We start from the raw sequence: 21986 nt of genomic DNA on the forward strand, positions 1-21986 counted from the left end.
ATTTGTGGAGCCAGAATGGCATAGTAGCAAGAAGCAGTACAGCATGCTCCATCTATTTCCTCCCCGTGCCCCAAATAAAAATCTTCCAAACCAAATTCTGATGGGGAAATCTTTTAAAAAAAAAAATCACAGTGAATCATTTATCCAGTCCATGTTGACATAAGGAGAGAGAGTCAGACACTGGGGTCAGGAGTATACCCTTCAGAGCATGCCAATAAAAGGAAAGCCTATATACCAGGACGAGAAGGATCTCATGTTCAGAACCTAGGGTCTTAAACTTGGGCTGGGCTGGGCCAAGTGCAGTTCTGTCATTCACTATCCAGTTCCAGGTACCAATCCAGATCTGACATTTGGAAGCTGAGGACTCTTTCAGTATGGTATACTTAAATTAGCCTCTTTCCTTAAAATCTGAAGTATTTTCACTGCCTTGCTTTTCCTCAGATTTGGGCATTGGAGATCTAATTCCAGTAGCAGTTAATCATCTGAATATTTGCAAGCCAAAGAAGAAGGATACTTTCTTGTACCAACGTACCTTACAGTTCATTCGTGAAACATTAGCTAAAGACCTTGAAAACTAAGAGGTCTTAATACTTGTTCTTTTCTGTCGTGTGGACATGATGCTGGGCCTTTTTTGAGATCTGTGGAACTGAGAAGACCCAGTAGATAAGACACCAAGGCAGTCTGGACTACATTGAAGACAGCAGGATGCCGTTCAGAAGTATATGAAAGGTAAAGCCCAAGCGGAGGTGGCAATAAAGATTGAGTAGATAGATTCTCTTCCATTAAGGATATTTTCTATGCATCAGTTTATAGTCCACACTTTAAGAGGGTAGCCTGTGAGAGGGAGCTGAAGTGTTCCTCATTTCTGCTGTGACAGGCCCTCTGACTCCCACCAGAAAGAGCATTAGTGGACCTGAAAGGGATTAAGTGCCATTATGCACTTTTTAACCAGAAAAGTCTGCCACTTGGTGAATACTTGAAATGGGGAGCAATTACCACTAAGGACCAAAATAGATTAGATTCTGATTTTATTTTGGGTCTCACAAATGCAGCAGACTTTTAAAAAATAATAAACTTCACTTAGGCTGTCTGCATTTCAAAGTTGGCTTTTTCACCTCTGAGTGACTGAACTGGCATCACAGATACAAATTTACCATATGCTTCTGTTGCTAAGGATAAATAATTTTCTTGTGCATCACCTTAGGCTAACCTTTTAAGTAATGGGTTATTCTACTATTAACTTATTCTCAGATGAGGAGTGAGGATTGTTGATTAATCTAGTGTTTATGTATCAAATAAACCCGTATTGAAAAAGCAAAACCATACTTAAACAACACTTAGAACTGCTCAGTGATACTGTATGATACCTAGTTTGCATTTGGCAGACATTTCCTTTCACAAAATAGGAAATTTTGTTAGAGTGGTGGAGGATGAATACATATGCGAGAAAACAAACAATGATTGTTGATCCTCCTGTTTATAAAAGTAGAAATCAGGCTATCTGAAGGTGCATTGAGAGGAATATTGTTGCATCATATAGATGTGACAGATGGTTATAAGTTCAACATATTTAGTTACCCAGTTGTTTGGGAAAGAACTAAGACTAGAGCTCACCAAAGTAAACCTGTAGGTTTTTTCTGGCCCATAGCTCTTGTGATAGTGGGATGTTTTAGTATGGAATATTTCCTTTTTATCTTGTCAACTAATAATCCACAACTAAAAACAAAGGTTTTTTTTTTTTTAAAGTACTTTTAATTAACTTGTTAGAAAGAATAGTATGCAGCTGTTTCTGGAAATCTTAATGCAGTAGCTGTTCCTCTTATTGAGAATAAGGTCTGGGAAAGATGTCCAACTTTGCTTTGAACTTACTGTAAGTTTGCAGGCAAATTACCTTTCCTATGTGGGGTAGTGTGTAGGTGCACTGAATGTTGATGAAAATACGAATAATTGTATCAGATGCTAAATAGCACTTTAAAATCTGCAATGTCTTTTAAATGCACTGTTTTATTTTGAGCATCACAATAGCTCTGTGAGATCAGGAGTTTTACCTCATGAAGATCAAATGTGTTTAGCTGCCATTGGCTTTTTAAAAATAAGGTACGTAAGTGGTAATGCAAAGTAACAAGTGTGATACAGATTTGAATCATTTCAGAAAATAGCCATTTCATTAATAGGTTAATTTCATTAATGGCTTGTTTTCAATGCAACTTCTAGAAAAGACTAATTCTGTTTTTTCTCCTCCAAGATTATCACCCGAGGTTTCTGACCACATTTCAGTGTGATTGTTTAAATGATTCTGAGGGTACCCATAATCATGATCATGTTTACAGACATGCTGAGCAGTTGCCAGGTACTGTGGGTTCTGCTTTTTAAAATAAGCTCCAGTGAGACAGAAAGTTGCTGTTTGTTATTATAGACCTTGATCCATCTGTCTTCCCTTAAAAACCACCAAGCACCTGCTTTACTGCACATTACCACAGGCAGAGCTTGAGTTCTTCATCCTCAGGTATCATAGGTGGAATATAATGGTCCCCTTCTGTCTTTGACACCGAACAAATTTGCAACCTTATAGTTAACACCCAAAAGGAATGTTGAAGATGGGTGTTTCTTTCTGCCATATGGAGATAGACAAAATAACAGGTGCCAGCATTTCACGACTGGAAATAGAGCACAATAATACAAATGATGTTTACAATGTCTTCCCGTTTGTGCTGTGTTCATACCTCACAATGCCTCCCAAGTCCTTTTGTAATTACTGGAATTTGAGGCACAAACCCCGAATTTTCATTTTTCTGTATTGTTGGTACATCAGTGTATACTTTTGTCATTTTGTGAAACAACAATTTTGTGCCTGTGGGAAATGTCTAATAAAAATGTTAAAGTACCTACAGAACCGATTGAGCCCTTATGTTGGATCTTAAAGCAAAGCAAATATCTGCTAAAGTGAAAGTGCCTATAAGTGTACTAGAAAATAGCTTTTAAAAAAAGGTGATATAATACTACAAAAATTATCAAAGTCAAGCTAAAAGCATTAAAAACCAAGCAGAATCTTCAGACTCAAGGATTGCCCAAATGAGAATGAGCCACTTCCATAAAAATTTAAATGATACTCTATTTTGAGCACTGTCTATAACACAAAGTCAGTGGTGATTCTGAATAAGGGAATGGGAATACCATTAACCATAAATTTATTTATTCAGTATAATCGAAACTTCACCTCAGGTACTTTGTAACTACTTCATAAAGCAGGTGATAGAGTTAAATGGAATCATTGAGTCATCAAAGTGAAATGCAAACATGGCATATCAAAATATTCCTCAATCTGTTTAATACTTAATCTGCTGATTAAAGTGGCAGCTAGGTGGCTCAGTGATGGGCTTGGAGTCAGGAAGACCTGAGTTCAAATCCAGCCTCAGATACTTCCTAGTTGTGTGACCTTGGGCAAGTCACTTTACCTCTGTTTGCCTTAATCCACTGGAGAAGGAAATGCCAAAGCACTCCAGTATCTTTGCCAAGAAAACGCCAGTCCGGGTGTGCTTGGCTCCCCAGGGTCAAGAAGAGTTGGACACAACTGGAACAACAACTTAGAAAAGTATTTGTTGTTAAAGGCTACCCTTGTGTAACGTTCAAGAAGAATCAGCCATGAAGATACTAGGAGGATCTTCCTAATACTGACATCCAAGGGGCATCACGTATTTAGCCTGGGTTAATAGCATTGACTAGTGTACAAACAGATGTAGGACAGTAAAGAATCTTATGTGAGTGAGCCTTTCCATTCACTTCTCTCTAGGCTGTAATGAACAATCAAACATATCTAGCCCAGCAACTTTATTTGCAAAGGATTTTCATTCTCACTGTGTTTAACCACTAACTGCTAACTTAAGTTTTCCTGCTATAATGTCTGTGTAAGTTTGTCAAAGTGGTGGAAGTACTTGATCCTTTACAACTTTTTCTGAAGTTTTTTTCTCTCATTTTATATTAAACTATTTGCCTTATGTTTTATAAATGGCTATGTTATCTGCTTGTTCAGGTTGGACTAAGACAGCTAAAGCTGACAATTGAAGATTTCCAAAGGTTCTTCTTTTATCTGAAAGTATGAATTAGTCAACTGTTAGTTTTATGGTTTTTTTTTTAAAGAAACATTTAATAGACAATATTTACAACTTGAATACAAAAAAAAATGCACTTCAAATGAAACATCACAGGTTTTCAACTGCTAAGTGGTTACAATTTACTTAGTAAATCATTTTCTCAATTCCTTTCTCAACATGCTTGATGCATTATTATGGAGGAAATACTTTAATAAATGACCTTGGATTGGATAGATGTGCACACCTGGCAGTGTTTTTATTAACATAATGTTTCAGCAGCATCAACTATTCCAAAACCCTCACAGGGATAAATGGTCCTTATTTCAACCATATTTATGTGAGTCTTAGCAGAACAGAGAAAATAGCATTTTATACTATGGAAAGGACACTGAATTTTGAGTCTGTAGACTTGGGTTTGAATTGAGGCTTTGCCCCTAAGGAAACGTACCTTGGGAAGGTCACTTGACCACTCTGGGCTTCCATTTCCTCTCCTATAAAAAGAGGGCGAGGTTTGAGCACATGGGCTCTAGCTCTCTAGCAGCTCTAAATTGATCCTATGATGTATTTCAGAAGACGGCACCATAACTCAATAGCTGTCACCAAATATGCATGGAGGCAAAGCTAATTTTCAAAGTACCTCAATGACTCCATAGTAACCTGTGGCTTTTACAAACCATGATGTATTACAAGTAGCAGACTAGCAGTTATCAGGTTTCATAGGATTATTTTGGTGGAAAAACTAAAAAGCAAATTTGCAGAGGTGAATTTCCCACAGTACGGCCTAGAACCAGGGGTTTTAAAGGGAGTCTGTGAATTTGGTAGAAAAAAATGTTCCATCTTTATTTCAGTGCAGTTGTTTGCCTTTGTAATCCGATGTAACATCGTTCTGAGGATTCCTTATTCTAAGTTTTCACCACACTGCTCAAGGGGTCAGTGATGCACCAGAGACAAGGAACCTAGATTATCATTCAACCTCTGCTTCCAATGCAGGGAAGCTACCAATCTATAAACCCAAACTGCCAATGTTAAAAATGAAACCGTAGGGTGGGATAACTTACTGTAGTATATTCTATCAGTCTGCTCTCTGCTAACACTTGCACAATTTCTATTTTCCTTTCACCTGTCATTTTCTTTCCTCTATTTACAAGTAACTTAAAAAAAACATCCCAACTTCTTCGAAATTTTCTTGACTCCTTCGGCTTTTTCCTTTCCAGTTTTTTCTTAGCAGATTGCTGAGCTGAAAGGTCATATACCTTTTGGGAAGAACTTTGAGCCAAGAGTCAGAAGACTTGGATTCATTCTGGTTCAAGCCCTCATTCATCCTGAGACGATTTAACTTTTCAGCCTCAGTCTCCTAGCTGGTAACAAGTGGGGATAATTCATCTGTAGCCTGTCTGCTTCACAGCACAGGGTTGTAGCAAATGCACATTAGAGTGCTTTCTCAACTTCCATATAGACTCCCCCATTTTATCTAAAAACTGATTCGATAAAAGAGAGGAGGTCTGTTTCAGAGAAGGCTATTATTATTTTACTGGGTATTAAAGAGAGCCATCTCAAAACTCAGAAGCTGGCTGTGGTAAGAAGTCAAATAACAGGATTATGAGTAGCCCTGTCCTAATTACCTTCACTGTGATCAAATAATTAAGAAAAGGGACAAAGGAAAGGGGAACTCCCTAAAAGAAATACAGGTAGAAGAGGATATTCTTGGCCATCCCTTGAATCCTGGTTCTGTAGATAACATGGAAGAATGATTAAATATTCAAATCATCTCAAAGAACCAAAAGGCCAAAATTCTCTGCAGGAAGATAAACAGGATACTGAGATATTTGGTTTATTCTCTTAACACACCTCCTACCAGTTCTGGGTGTCCTAGAGCCAAAACATTCAAACTTGGAGGATTGTAACATACTGTCATTGTTTGGTTTGAAGCTGGCCTCCCATAACTCCAAAAAGTGGGGCAACACCATGTTTGTTTGTTCTTTAAAAATTAAAGTGAATTAAAATGAAGAATTTTGGGAAACTCAGTAGTGTTAGAGAGCCAAGGTCACTAGCAACTGCTGTCCATTTTATCCTGTGTCTTCTTCCTATCCTGTCTCTACAGCAGGGTTTAACCTTACCTGTAAGGAAGCATTAGTCATCTAGGCTGAGCCTGAGTAAACAAATGGTGTTCATCTGTGTCTCTGTACACATGCTTAGGGTTCTCCTGCTGTTTTCCCCGAGTGGCCAATAATTCCACATGAAGAAAATCTGATTAGCTCCAAGTGAAAAGCAAAGTCACTTAGGCCTAACAATTTCAAAAACAGAAACACTTCTGCCACAATCAGTATTGTTCAGAGAGCCAGAAATCAATGTGATTTTAGAGCTGGAGGGGAAAAAGCTAGAACACATGGTACACACAGAGACACAGACACACACACCCACCCACCCCTAAAAGAACAAAGAAATTTTGTCTCAGGGGTTGTTTGAGGATGGGGCGTGTGGTACTGCCCCTCTAGAAAATTCTGGGTAGAAAGGTCAGGATAATGTGGAGTCTTAATTGCACACAATCACTAAACAGATACTCATTTTATGCTTATTCTGTGTGTAGAATATATGAGAAAAAGATTAGTGAGGTTTTTTGTGGCCTACTAGGTACAGATATAAAGACATAATTTAAAAACACATGCCAAGGATCTGTAGCAGTTTAAGGAATATGCATCACATAGGCAAGTTTTTTTTTTTCAAGTCAATTTGAGCTAGTGTTAAAACACTAGATGCAGGCTCAATATAAATCCACACTCTTATGCACGTGGACAAAAATCTTATGACACAGGATTAATGGAATGCACATTTGGGCATTTGGTTCACTTTTGCTTACCTCTTCCAATGCTGCCTTCCACATGTTTTCAACCACTTTGGTCTTAGGGCTTTTCAGCAAAGCCAAGCCAGTTTAAAGGTACTGGTAAGCAACCTATGGTACCATTATGTCAGCTAGTTTATACAGAAAACACAAGTATCTTATGACATGGAACATGCAGTCCAAATTCAAGGAGAGAAATCATACGCTGGGGCAAAATACCCATTAGATTTGCAGTTTCTTTCTCCCTTGAAAACATTTTTTAAGGGGGTGGGGAAGTCAAGAGGAAGGTTCACAAAGAGAAAAAGAACCCACTATGGCCAAGCCTGCAACGAAGCGTTTTCTCAGTGGCTAAGGTGGAGGAACGACAACTGATCCTACTGACTGAGGATAAACTATTTTCAGAAAACTGTACAAGGCCAAATAAACACTTATATTTTCTCCAATGTACTATTTAAACAGAAGAGGAAAAAGATCCCATTTGACATAGAGGGAGTTTCTTATTGATGGGATTTACAATGAATGGTATGTTAAGGGGGAAAAGGACACAACTTTAAAAGGTGGTAAGTGTCTGTAAAGGTCTTTTCGTCATGTTTTCGCCAGTGGATCAAACAGCTGCAATGCTGTCCTCTTGTCTTCATCCTCACTGAATATAACCCAGTGTTCAAAGTCTTTGTGTCCATGAGTTGGTGAAGGTCCCACCCTAGCAGCTGGAGCACTCATTTGTGCTGGGCTGGGGGATTCCCTTTCTGGAACTGGAGTGACCAGACCCAAAGGCTCAGCACTCTTAGTAAACCAGCCAGTGTTCAATAGCTTTGGATGGTGGAGGAGGCTCAGGAAGGGATCCTGATGCTCACCGAGAAGGGTGCCCGCGTCTGTCTTCACTGCCTTTGCATTGTCAGCATGTAGGCTGGGCGCTGGTGAAGTGCTCAGAAGGTCTGCTTGTGAAGCAGCTGGGCCCGAGTCGGGCTGGTCGCCAGCCTGGGAGTGACAGTAATGGTGGTTGTTGTTTCCACTGCAGCAAGTCATGTTCTGGAGGAGCAAACTGTTGCCCTGCAGAACCTGTAGGTGAAAAGCTGCTGGGGCTGACTTCTTTCTCCTAGGGGGAACCTTGGGAGCAAGGGAAGCAGTTTCCAAAGGTGGCGGTACTGTGGCATCTCCTCCTGCAGGCACTTCGGCCGAAGCTTGTGTTTCACTGCTCAATCTTCTCTCGACAGCTCTCCCAGGCTGCAGTGTTCGTGGTTTGGGGACAGGAGCAACGCGAGGGGACGCCACTAGAGTGGTGCTTTCAACACTAGGCTCTGGGGACCCAATTGTCAACTGGATGGCTTGTTGCTCAAACTGCTCTTCTGGGGATAAAGACTGAAAAAAAACAGTGGAGATTAGAAAGCAAATATGTAAATGAAACTTGGAAATTCAGAGTCAGAGGACACTCACAGGGAGAAGAGAAAAGAGGTGGGAATGAACTAACATTCTAACATTAAAATGTTGAGAATGACTGGCATGCCGGAAATGGGGATGGGGGTGAGCCAAACAAGAAAGAATTGGGCAGGGAAACAAAGACGGCAGCTCCTTAGGAGTAAGGGCAGGTTCAGTTCATCCAGTGGGGATAGAAATGATGAAACCAAAGTCATGCTGAATGGATGGGGGCAAACTTTTCCAGTGTGCCACACTAGGGATTACAGACTTCTTGCTAAAAATAAATGCCTCTGAAATCATTCCTCTCTTTTTTGGGGGGTGGATATTTTTTCTTTATTCTGCACAACATTAAGAATCTATTAGTGGTTTAATATTACAGCTGAGGGGGATGGCACTAAGCAGGCTGAAGAATTTGACTCATCTCACTGATGTCACAGCTACTTGAGTCACGCATGTGTTTTAAAAAAGATCATCAATATATAAACTTTACATATCAATTTTAATTCCTGGCTTATGCTTCAAAATTACCATCAAAAATACACACGCACATTAAACAGGCTATTTGTGCTAAACAAGTCATTCTTTCCACTGTGAATGCCTACATTCTCTCACACAGTCGTGTTGGCATTTCCTTTGGACCCTTTGGAGATAAAAACAAAAACCCGCAACCCCCAACTTTTCTGAGAGTATTTCATTGCAACATCCCCGTGGCAGTCTGGATACGTGGACACAACGCTGCTTGCTGTATGATTTTCTTTTTTAAGAAGAGAACAGAGACATGTCAGGAAGAGGATGAGAATAGAAATGAAGATGAGAGGTCAGATGATGAGCAAAAGCGCAGCAGAACTAGTGACCAAGGAAGATGGTAAGCTAAAGTGTAGGGCACCAAATTCACTTCTACTGTCTACAAAGATGAAGAGGAGGTGGCAAAGGGTCACGGATGGATTCCAATGATGGCTAGGCTGGTGTTTACCAAATATCCGGTTAGCTAGCACATTCTGAGATCAAACGGGGGATCCAGATGACTCTATGGGTGCAAGTCTTTGTGCTGCTACCGTCCTTACAAATTCATTTCTCTGAAGCAGCAAGCAAGGTGGAGAAGCCCGGGAGTGAGAGCAAAAGACAATCTGCAAGAGAAGCAGCGATAAGAGCTGTCTGACCAACGTCCCCAGGCCGTAGCCCAGAGTGGCTCAAACATAGCCTAGGGAATATTCCTATCCATGATAAATCATTTTGTAATAAAGAAATAAAATTTATGCATGTGCATGCTGTGAATACAGGAAACTGAGGAATGCTCAGGATCTGTCCACAACTTCCTGCATTTTGAGGCTCTCAAGGACCCTTATGAAACTCATCATAGCTGTGGATCGTTGAAGAGAGTATACTATTTGTCTTTTGGGGTCTCTTTTTGACTCATCTAGAGCCAAGATGGGCCACGGAGGGAGTCTCCCAGAATAGAAATGGTAATGTTGTGAAAACTGTTCTCCTGGAGGTCTGCTTATATTTTGAATTCCTGAATTGGATAATAGAGAAAGATTTAAATTCAGCTGGTTTGTGATGACAAAATATATCCCTAACAAAAAAAAATCTTCCTCCCCCCTACTCTCTAATCTCTGACAACTTAAGGGAAGGAATAACAAGTTTCTTTTGACAGCATCTTACTTTTCCTGTCCTTCGCAGAGTTGGCTTCTTAATCACAGGAACTCTGGGTGCCGGTCGATGGGGGAGGAGCTGAGTTGTTTGGGAAGACCCTGGCTTGGACACATTAGATAAGGGCTCTGGTTTGGTGGATACTTGGTTCCTTAAGAAAACTGCATTTAGTGCCTCTTCTTGTGTTCCTGAAACAGAACAACAGCATATTTGAACAAATGAAGGTCTCTCTCCTGAGCAATCAGGGACAGGAGATTCAACCAGCTCTATTTCCAACCTTCTTTGTGGCCCCTCCTCAAGCAGCATGGTGGTTCCCAACTCCTCGAGGCTCACCATTCCTGGTCAAAGACTTAGGATAGACACATGATCAGTTTAGCCTACTACAACTCAGTACTTTGGAGATCCAGTAGCATAAGCCTTCCTGGTAGAAAGGATTCTAAGCATTTGCCATTGGCCTAAAACTTGGTGGCCTCAGCTGTTCACACTGACCTCCTAGAAGACCTCCTAGAATAGGGGCAGACTTGAAGATATTGGGAAGATTCCTATCTCCCATGAATGGAATTACTTCCACACAACATAAACTTTTAAATGGGTTTTTGTTGTTTTACAACAAAAAAAAATTCTTTGTGGAATTGTAAACCTAGATGGTAACAGTAAGCTGAATGCACAGGGAAGAATGAAATCAGAGACAACAATGTAAAATGTAACCATTTTAATCCGAGAATAACGAAATGTAATTAATGGGAAAGAGTGATGGGGAAACTCCATCCTTGGAAAGACTGAGAAGAGTCTGTGTTGTCCAGTTATTCTCTGGGTGACTCAAAAGAGCAGCTTTGTGTCTTAAATGTCAAATAGAGCCACCAATACTTGATGACCACAGAACCAGCAGAATGAATTAACTGCCCCGCATCACCAACTTTTTAAATTCATTTTTGTTGATTTGAAGCTCTCTTTCCCATACAGCTATTTTTTATCTTTTTTTTTAATTTATTTTTTATTTTTAGTTTACAAGACTCTGTTCCACAAGTTTTTGAGTTCCAAAATTTCTCCCCCTCCCTCTCCTTCCCGCTCCCCCCAAGACGGCTTGTAATCCGATACAGGCTCTACATATACCTTTGCATTTTCATAAAGAATTATAACCCATGAAATGAGTCATGAGAAAAAAGAAACAAAACAAAAAAAAAAAGAGAGAGCAAAGTTTGCCTCAATCTGCATTCAAACCGTAATTCTCTCTCTGGATGTGCATAGCTTTTTCCATCATAAGTCTTTTGGAGCTGTCTTTGAACTTTGTACTGCTGAGATGATCCAAGTCTATCAAAGTTAGTCATCACAGATACTGTGTGTCATAATTGTGCATAATATTCTCCTGGTTCTGCTCCCCTCACTCAGCATCAGATCATGTCGGTCTTTCCAGGTTATTATGAAGTCCATCTGCTCCCAATTTCTTATAACATGATAGTATTCCATTACATTCATATGCCACAACTTGTTTAGCCATTCCCCAATTGATGGGCATCCCCTTAATTTCCAATTTTTTGCCACCACAAAAAGAGCTGCTATAAATATTTTTGCACAAATGGATCCATTTCCCACTTGTGTGATCTCTTTGGGATACAGCCCTAGAAGTGGTATTGCTGGGTCAAAGGGTATGCACATCTTTGGTATGCCCTTTGGGCATAGTTCCACATTGTTCTCCAGAATGGTTGGATCAGTTCACAACTCCACCAACAATGTAACGGTATTCCAAATTTCCCACATCCTCTCCAGCATTTATGATTTTCCTGTTTTGTCATATTGGCCAATCTGACTGGAGAAATGTGGTATCTAAGAGTTGTTTTGATTTGCATTTCTCTAATCAATAATGATTTAGAGCATTTTCATATGACTATAGATATCTTTAATTTCTTCCTCGGAAAACGGCCTGTCTGTATCCTTTGACTATTTATCAACTGGGGACCATACTGCCGTTATGAAGGCTTCATACTATATAGTAGGATATGAGTGCTGTATATGCTTTTAAAGAGAGAAAAGGGCCTTGAAAATGGCCAAATTAAAGCTCAGTAGTACCAAAAGTGGAATCTTTTGAGTGGAATTTTAGAGATACTGAGTCTGTTGGGGAATACTTAATTTCATATCTGAAAGGGAAATGCCATTCCTTCTCAGGCCGTAGCTTCTGGTTGGAGGGAGAAAAAGGAGATTGAAGCCTTGTGGATGGCTAAAGATTTAACAACCTAGTAGGCTACTCAGCTTACCTCCTTTCGCTTCCATGAGGCACCGAATGGCTTCCTCAGCTTCCTGAGCATTGGTAGTTTTGATCTGTTTGACATTATATGGTTTACTTATCCCAGTCCTGCCTTTAGGCTTCCGGATAAACAGAAAAGGAAAAGGAGATAAGTAATCCTTGGAGACAAAATCTCCATAGCAGAATACAGCGAGTGTTGCCTGTTGAACCTAAACAGATTCAGTTACCATACAGAGCATAAGGGTTCCCCCAAGTCCTTATGGAGAGTCCTGATATATAAATCTGGTCATGTTATACCTCTGCTTCAAATCTTTCACCTTCAGTAGCTCCTTGATTGCCCATAGAACAAAGCTCAGATATCTTAGTCTGACACTCAAGCCCTTTCACAATTTGGTGTCTCCTTTCCTTATCTCACACTATTCTCCATGTACATTATGCACTAGCCAAACTCCTCACCATCCCCCATGCACACCCACACTTTCCAACCTCTGTTCCATTGCTTAGATTGATTGTCATTTGCCATCCTTCCCCTGCCTCCTGAAGTCTTGCTCAGCTGAAAACCCAGTTCAAATGCAACCTCCATGAAGCATTCCAAGATAGTTCTACTCTAATGTTAATTCCCTTTCTCCACCTTGGACCTCACATAGGCTTAAGTTTGTAATTTTTTTTTTTACATCTAGCATATATTATAGTCAACTGTGTATGGATGCCAACCTCCCCCTCCCCCATTTGACTTTATAAATTCCATATGGGCATGGATATGTTATCTGATCTTAATATCTTCCCTAGCACCTAGATAGCATGGTGCTCTACACAGAGTGGGCATGTTTGTTAAAAGAATACAAGAGAAAACAATTTCCCTATTGTTTGGCTCTGCTCTAAGCTGCTAGGCATCCATGAATAAAAAACAAATGAAGGGGCAACCACTAGAGCTGATGCCGCTATCTCCAAAATCGAGTGAATCCTATTTTTTATGTGAGTTAGTAGAAGAGAAGCAGCAGTGGGCTTGCAAAAACTACAAAGCAATTATACAAATGGCAGCCTTGAATTAACTTAGCATTCTAGGGTATATTTTTCTTTTGAGAAGCAAACAAGAAGCAGCTTTCTAAACTCAAGCTTTTTAAAGGCCCATATGAAAACAGCCACTATATGCGGTATAGCAGAATGGGGTGGGTTTTGTTGTTTTTTTTTTTTTTTGGAAGAGGGAGAGAAGAAAATATGTCTTTGCTTTTAAAATCCCAGACCAGTACTTTGCATCAAGGAAGTATCTAACTTGTTTATTGAATTAAAAAGATAAGAATTTTGAATTTTCATTAACTAAAGGTAATCTTGTCTCAGCCCAGGAGTAGAAACAAGGTATAAGAACTACTCTGGGAATTGGGATTTATCATTCTAGACTGATAAAAAGGAAGAACTCACTGGCTGCTGAGGTGCTCCTGGAAGAAGCTTAGCTGTCTGTAAGATGGAATATTGCCCATGAGTGCCACAGGAGATAGATGCATCAGAAGCGGACTTTTTCACCATTAAACCAGCTGGAAGGAAAAAAAAAAAAAGGCACATCCTCAAACCTCAGCCAGTGTCCCAGTGGCTGATGAAGGGTCCAAGGAGTCATCAAGAGAGGTTCCTAACAAGGCTGATGGTCTAGAAAACTAGAAGCAAGACATTTTTTGAGTAATATTACTTATTTGGCACTTAAAAAGCATTCATAGATATCACAGATATGCCACCTCTCTACTAGAACACTACTGTTGGAGGACATGACAATACTTGAATTATTATAGGCTGTCTTGTCCCAAGTGTGAGTGTACTGTACTACTTATATAAATCACATAGGACCTTCCACGATGAGCTGGACGGGATGTTAGAGTTTCTCTCTCCAGTCCATTCCCTTCATCTCAGAGACTGCCCATGTGACACAAACAGTGTCAGGGCTGGGATTACCTGACCTTTTTTACAATGTGACATTACTAAATATGGACCTCTCAGAGCCATCTCCTTCTTTACCAGGACTACACAATTTTAATAGAGTGAGGAGAAGACTGGGTGCCTATCAAACATGTGGAATGAGGGAGAAAGACAAAGTCTGACCTCGAGAGATGAGAACTTTAAACGTAAGGAAATCTCCTGTTGGTTGTGATTCCTGCTTAAAAGTGAAAAAGGCTAGGATGAATAATAGTTCGGAAAAACCAATCACTCTAGTCACTCCTGGAAATGCCTTGTGCTATCTCAGAGGTAGCTAAAGCGGCATTGGCTTCAACAGCAATACTTTTTAGTAGTTTCAAAATAGAAGAGGAGAAGGAAAATAAGCCAAGTGATTGTGCAAAAATGCATAGTTTGAAAGATACCTGGATTCAGTGATTTTTTTTTTCAGTGGTAGCATAGAGGCAAGTATTCCCAGCAGGCATTGTGGCAAACTAAAAGCGAGTGAAGTCTTACTTGGAGGGGGGGGTCTCTGTGGTGGGTGAGGTGGCCGAGGCCTGTTAGGAACAGACAGAGACCTGCTTGGAGAACGATGGCGGAAGTCCCCAACAGCTTCCAGCTCCTGCTTTAACTCTGCCAGGTCGGCATCATCTGGAGGACATGGCGGAATACGAAGAAGATGGGTATTCAAAAACTCAAAAATGTCAGCTCCTTTTACAAGCGGGGGTAACAGAGGTTGAAGAATATGGCAAATGGAGTGGGGTGGGGGGGGGGTGAGGCCATTTAGAGAAAAGGCTTAATCCGACAAAGAGAAAGCCAGCTGTAGTAAATCAGCATTCCTATAGGATAATTGAGGGTACCTATCCCTCCCCAACTTTTGGGGGGGGGGATGGAGGAGGGAGGGAGGGAAGGTGGTATGGGGATGAGTAGCAATGCCTGCTTGGAACATTCAGTGAATCAAGGATGACGGTTTGGCAGATACACCAGGTATTGAGTTTTGGAAATAACAGTTGTTGCAGTTTGAAAGGAGCAGGAATGCACCACAAAGAAGAGCGCTGCAGAAACTGCTGAAAACCAGGACTCCCAAAATGGTCATTTTCCAGAGGCTAATCAGTCATGTGCCATGTGGAAATGCTGAATGTTCCTGCTTCCTCTGTTGGGTCTAAGCCAGTAACTAATGGTTTTCATCAGGGCTTGGTACCTGGAATTTAGACACCCGATTGAGCTGAGGCAACAGAGGAATTTAGACACCCGATTGAGCTGAGGCAACAGAGGAATTTAGACACCCGAATGAGCTAAGACAAGATAGCTAAGACAATATGGACATTCATTACGTAGGGCATAAAATCCAAAATGAATTTAAGTTCCTTTCCTTTACATGGGAAAGGAGTGAGAATTTATATAGCGCCTACTATGTGCCAGGCATTGTACCAATATTTCATTCCATCCTCACATAAAGCCTGGGAAGTAAGCGTTGCTATTGACCCCATTTTACAACTGAGGAAACTGAGGCAAGCAGAGGTGAAGTGACTTGCCCAGGGTCACAGAGCTATTAAGTCTGAGGCTGTATGTGAACTCAGGTCTTCCTCACTCTGGGCCCAATGCTCTAACCACTGTATCACCTAGATGCCTCATGTTGCCAGGCTCTTGAACATGATGGCTTAATTGAAAGAAGCTCAATTTCTTCATCTGGATGAGGGGTGTAATTAGAAACACAAAAGTCTCTATTTTCCCATTAAACACTAAACACTCAACAACAGCACCAAGGCAGTATCATACACAGCTTCACCAGATGGCACCCTGTCTAACAGGATCGAGACCTCAGCGACAGCCCCTCCACCTGAATACTGTTCTCCATCTGACAGAGAGAGACATTCAAAAAACTGGTGTATTCTTCAATGAGTAATGTTACATTGAGAAAAAAGCCTTTTTTTTGAGGAATACCATGTTTTCAGTAATGTCTGTATCTCCAGTTAAGGGTATAGAAGTCCTTCTGAATGGAATCCCCTACAAGTTTATGAAATCTGAAACAGTCCAAAAGGACCCCCTGCTGCTCCTCTGGGGAGGTGCAAACATCTCTTTACATCCACTGCAGAAACTTCCATATCATTTGGTCAATTTTCAGCACCTCCCACAAAGGGATTCTGGTACACAATGACCTCTACAACAGAAGAATGTACATACTCATCCTTTATGGGCTCTCCGCTGTCTAAGCCTTCATTTCTGTGAAAGCTAATGTTTACGGAATTATTTCAAACAGTCTGAACACTGAAGCCTGAGCTTTTTGAAATTATCTCATCTTCTCTGCCCCAAATGTGTGTGCGCACACTCAGATTATACATATACGATATGTACACATAAGGATAGCATGATTGCATTTATGTACTATAATTTCTATATTATTCATGAAGTGGGAAACTGTTTTGGAAGAGTTATTTTGGCATTTTACTCTGAAATTAGGAGGTGCCTGCTTAAGATAAGGAAACCATAACCCAAGACCAGACTGTCCTGAGGGCTGCACAGAAAGATCCAAGCTACCTTTGTATGGGCGAGATTTCTTTTTAGTCAATGCAGGAGACTTGCTGGGAGGTACCCCTGCTGTGGAAGAGCCAGGGGCTTCCAAACAATCATCTCCTGAGAGTTCTGTGTCAGTGAGGAAGGTGGGATGTTGCTCATCAATCAAATAGTCCTCGTCCTCATCAAGAATGTCTCCTGCAAGGAGAAAACAAAACAACCTCTAAGGTGAAAGAAGCTCATTTCCCTCTTTGTCCGTTTCAATGTTAAGGCAGGTTTTCTATGCACATGCAGTTTGAGGAGACCTCCAGAACACACATCGAATAAATTGGTCTGACCATCGAATTGTCATACACCCTATAGCTCCTCAACGCGGCTTTTGGAATCCTCTGATATTTGTCTACGCATACGACACAATTCCTACATGTGGACAGTGGCTACATCTAGCACTAAGGAATTAAGAATGACCCCAAGAGAGAACTTTTAAAAAAACTCTTTACTTCTCAACTCTATCCTAACCTTGAATTCTAAAGTTGGGATCGTTGACTTTTCCTTCCCCACCACTGCCCATGAGGAGGTTTCACAGGATAGCCGCTAACCTTCTGATTCATAGTCCAAACTGGAGAAATCAAAGTTTTCTTCTAGCAGACAGGAGTTGGCAGTGGGGGACATGGATACGATGCTGTCCCGTTTGCGTACGATTTCTTCTTGAAGACCTTTTAGCCAATCCTTTGTTTTTGGTCTGATCTTCACTGCCCTGCCTTTAACCTGGAAAAAGCAGGGGGATTTTAGACATATTCTTTTTAGGGAAAGCAGGAAGGGAAGGAGCATTTATTAAGTGCTTGTGTCAGGCACTGTGCTAGTGCTTTGCAAATATCTCTTTTTTATCCTCACAACAAACTGAAATGGAAGATGCTTCAATGAGTCTCATTTTCTAGCTGAGCAAACTTTTTTATTATGTAGTAGTTTATTTTCCCTCAAATACATGGAAAAACAATGTTTTACATTCTTTTTCTAAAAATTGAGTTCCAAATTCTCTCTTTCCACTCCTCCTCCTCTCTCCCTTCCCTGAGATAGTAAGCAATCTGATATAGGTTATACATGTGCAATCATGTAAAACATTTCCATATCAATCATTTTGTGGAAGAAAACTTGAACCAAAAGAAAGAAAGTGAAAAACAATATGTTTCAGTATGCTTTTAGACTCCATCAGTTCTTTTGAGAGAGAGAGAGCATTTTTCATCATGAGTCCTTGGGGATTGTCTTGGGAGAACAGCTAAGTCATTCACAATTGATCATCATGCAATTTTGCTGTTACAATGTACAATGCTCTCCTGGTTCTGCTCACTTCACTTTGTATCAGTTCATGCAAGTCTTTCCATGTTTTCCTGAAATCATCCTGTAAGAGCAAGGATTCTTAACCTTCCTTGTGTCATGGACCCCTTTGGTCATCTGGTGAAGCCTTTTCAGAATAATGTTTTTAAGTGCATAAAGAGCAAAGATTATGTCGCAAAACTTGTCATTTAAATAAAAACCAACTTTACAGATTCCCGGGGTAAGGACCTTCATTTATACTATTGATTGGAGAAATGTAGATTAAAACAATTCTGAGGTACTACCTCACAGCTATCTGATTGGCTAACATGACGGGAAAGGAAAATAGCAAATGTTGGAGGGGAAGTGGAAAAATTGAGACACTAATGCACTGTTGGTGAAATTGTAGACCACTCTGGAACTATGCCCAAAGGGCTATAAAACTATGCGTACTCTTCAACCCAACAATACTACTATCAGGTCTGTATTCCAAAGAGAAAAAAAAAAAAACAAAAAAGAAAAGGACCTACACGTGCAAAAAAATATTTATAGCAGCTCTCTTCTGGTGGCAAAAAATTGGAAATTGAGGGAATTTCCATCAATTGGGGAATGGCTGAGCAAGTTGTGGTATATGACTAATGGAATATTATTGTGCTATAAGAAATGATGAGCAGGATGCTCTCAGAAAACCCTGGAAAGACAACATAAACTGATGCAAAGTGAAATGAGCAGAACCAGGAGAACACTGTGCACAGTAACAGCAATATTGTACAATAATCAGCTGTGAGTGATGTAGCAATTCTCAGCAATATAATGATCCAAGTTAACTTTGAAGGACTTATGATGAAAAATGCTATCCATCCCCAGAGAAAGAGCTGATGGGAATCTGAATATAGATCTAAGCATACTTTTTTCAACTTTCTCTATTTTTCTTGGGGTTGGGCTTTTGTTTTCGTTTTTGGTCTATGTTTTCATTCACATGACTAATATGGAAGTATGTTTTGCTGGGTGGCTAGGTGGTGCAGTGGATAAAGTGCTAGGCCTAGAGTCAGGAAGACTCATCTCCCTGAGTTCAATTCTATCCTCAGCTCCTTACTAGCTGTGTGATTCTGGATAAGTCACTTAACCCTGTTTGCCTCAGTTTCCTTATCTGTCAAATGAGCTGGAGAAGGAAATGGCAAAGCGCTCTTTGCAATCATTATCTTTGCCAATAAAATCCCAAATGTGATCATAAAGAGTAAAAACGACTGAAAAACAGACTGCTCTTAGGAACTCTCATCCCCTGTGTTAGATTTGGTTAGTTTATGAATCCTTCCTTGACTCAGCATGACCTCTTCTTTTGCCTCTTGGGTCAAGAATTAACTACTTCAAGCCTCAGCTTCCTCCCCTGTAAGATGGGGACAATAAATGAGGAAACTGGACTAGATGGACTCTCTCCCAACCCTGAATCTATGATAGCCTGACCTCAAAGGATTTTTGTGACAATCGAATGACTTGGCAAACCTTGACATACAATACAAATGTGAGTTATTGCTGCTATTACGTGTCACCCCTGATCCACTAGATCTCAAGCATACAAAAGGGGAGTTCCTTACTTCAACCCTACACAACCTCACCAGTCCATAGGACAATACAGAACTCTTATCCCAATGACTTTCTTAGAGCCAAATGCCTGTTCTCAATCCTCGCCATCTTTGCCGCCTTTTGTACATGACACTACTGACCACTCCCTCCTTCTGGTTTCTTTTTTCACTTCAGAGACACCAAACTCCTGCATCCTCTCCGATATCTCTATTTAATCACTCCTCTATCTCCACTGCCAGATGTTCTTCCCCTCCAGACATGGCCTGAGGTCAAAGAGTCCACAAGGTTTAGATCTCTATCCTGTATTCTTTTCCCCGCAATACTCTCTCCTTTCATGATCTCATTTATTCCCACATCTTGAAGCAGCATCTCTGTGCAAGTGATTGCCAAATATTTATCTTCAGACCTGGCCTCATCTCCAACTTCAGACCTGCCACTCAGACTATACACTGAACATCTTCCCTCGGATATTCCATTAGTCAGTGGGTCAGTGTATCTAAAAACGGAAATTATCTTTCCTAAATAACCTTCTTCCCCAATGACTTTCCTATTTGTGTCCATGGCACCACCTTTTAGTTTCCCATGTTTGAAACTTGGTGTTATCTTTGATTTTTCTCTCACTGAGCATATCCGGTCTGTTGTCAAATTTTATCATCTGTACTTTGCCAATTTTTCTAGCACTCTTCTCTATGCTCCTCACCCCCATCCTGCCTCCCCACTCTATCCAGATCCTCATGACCGCCTACTTTGACTATTGAAATAGCCTTCTATTTAGTCTCATCCTCTTTAATCCCTCCTACATACAGCTGCCAAAATGATCTTCCTAAAGCACAGGCCTGACCCTGCTCAAAAAGTTTCAATGGTGAGCTTCCTGTTGCCTTTAAGATAAAAAAAAATGCAAATTCCTCTGGTGGACATTTAAAGCCCTTCACACTCTGGCTCCACCCTGTCTTTTGAGATTTATTCCCCATCACTTAGTCTATGGTTCAGCTAAATGGGCCTATGACGTATCCCTCCACATATAACATTCCATCTTCCTTCTCCGTGCTTGGAATACACTGTCTTTCTCCTCTGTTGGCCTCTTGGCATCCCTAGATTCCTTCAATTCCCTGCTCAGGTAACTCCTACATGAGGCCTTTGAACCTATGTGAGATTCAAAAGAAGGTCAGCTCATAGTGCCCCCTCCCTGAAATTACCCTGTATCACCGCGTCTATGTACATGTTGTCTCCCCTGATAGACTGTGAAGTCCTTGAATAGAGATCATCTCTTTTCTCTTTGTATCCCCTGCCTCTCTTGTGGTGCCTGGCACATATTAAGTGTTTAATAAATGCTTATTAAATTGACTGTTCGACAGATCTCAATTGCCTGAATAAAGTTTCAGTTTCTAATCAGGGAGTGCAAGACTCTCCAAAATATAGGCACCATCCAATTTTTCCAATATTCTCTCACATCACTCCTTTGTCAGTGTGTCCTAGGCCGGCCAAAGCGAAACTTTATATCCCTTCCATACACTTGGCATGGCATGCCCCACCTACGTGCCTTCATTCACATGGCTCCTTATGTCTGGATTGCTCTGTCCCCTGTTCTTACCTGACAAATTCTACCATTCCATACACACCATACTCATCAAAAGTAATTTCAAGAGAAGAAGACACATACGTGGAGAAATGTAGGAGAAGGTCACACAGGTGGCTCAGTAGAAAATATATGTCTTAATAATCTGACCTGGGATAAGTCATTTAATGTCAGCTAATAACCCTTGGCTAAGTATTAGATCTCAAACAGAAAGAAGCCAGAGCCATTGTTCATAATGAGAGGAGGGAAAAGGTACCACTTACTCATAAGCCCAAAAGGTAGAAAGAAAAATGGGAGGAAATAGCACACACAGAAACCCAACATGGCTCCAGACCCTACTCAGGGAGACTTACCTTCATACCATCCACGTCCAAGACATTAAGGGCTGACCGGCTATCTGCAAAAGTCACCAACATTTGCCCTTGATTGATCCTAGAAAGAAGAGAGACAAGTAGAAGTAGCATATAGGATGAATAAAGAAAAGACAGCAGAACTAGCTGCTGGATCTGGTTCCAGGTTAATCTCTGCCCTTATAAGTGCAGAAAATTTTCTATCAATTTGTACCATCAATTCAAGAATTTCTTTCCCCACTGCAAGCCTTGATTGTTAGGGCAAGGTGGCACAGGGGATAGAGAAACAGCCTCAGAGTAGAGAAGATCTAGGGTTTAAGTCTTGCCTCTGTCTGCATGACCTTGATCAAGTCACTTAACCCCTCAGTGCTGCAGATAATTCTCTAGGATTGTTAAGTTTACAGAGTGGGTACCAACCTGTACTGGTAAAGGATATCTTTTTATCTAGAAACTGTCTTGAAACAATGAAATCATAGATCTCATCCAAGGA

The 21986-nt window shown here is 40.6% G+C and overlaps 2 protein-coding genes across 3 annotated transcripts in view; one reads left to right on the forward strand and one right to left on the reverse strand.

The window, feature by feature from the left end:
* Positions 1-2888, forward strand: part of SERAC1 (serine active site containing 1) — a 77293-nt gene extending 74405 nt beyond the window's left edge. Inside the window, exon 17 of the mRNA XM_036766658.1 lies at positions 442-2888. Within this exon, the coding sequence (XP_036622553.1) occupies positions 442-578 (137 nt within the window). The 3' untranslated portion in view covers positions 579-2888. The remainder of the gene's footprint in view (positions 1-441) is intronic.
* Positions 2889-6516: 3628 nt separating this feature from the next.
* The window catches only part of SYNJ2 (synaptojanin 2), a 136813-nt gene continuing 121343 nt past the window's right edge, over positions 6517-21986 (reverse strand). Inside the window, exons 20-27 of one of the 2 annotated variants that reach the window (XM_036767098.1) lie at positions 21500-21578; positions 17272-17440; positions 16697-16870; positions 14675-14809; positions 13658-13770; positions 12249-12357; positions 10009-10184; positions 6517-8289 (exon numbers count right to left, since the gene is read on the reverse strand). In XM_036767098.1, the coding sequence (XP_036622993.1) occupies positions 7516-8289; positions 10009-10184; positions 12249-12357; positions 13658-13770; positions 14675-14809; positions 16697-16870; positions 17272-17440; positions 21500-21578 (1729 nt within the window). In that variant the 3' untranslated portion in view covers positions 6517-7515. The remainder of the gene's footprint in view (positions 8290-10008; positions 10185-12248; positions 12358-13657; positions 13771-14674; positions 14810-16696; positions 16871-17271; positions 17441-21499; positions 21579-21986) is intronic. The other variant, XM_036767099.1, reaches the window with a different exon arrangement.

The sequence above is a fragment of the Trichosurus vulpecula genome, chromosome 7 (genome assembly GCF_011100635.1).
Source record: "Trichosurus vulpecula isolate mTriVul1 chromosome 7, mTriVul1.pri, whole genome shotgun sequence".
Taxonomy (NCBI): Eukaryota; Metazoa; Chordata; class Mammalia; order Diprotodontia; family Phalangeridae; genus Trichosurus; species Trichosurus vulpecula.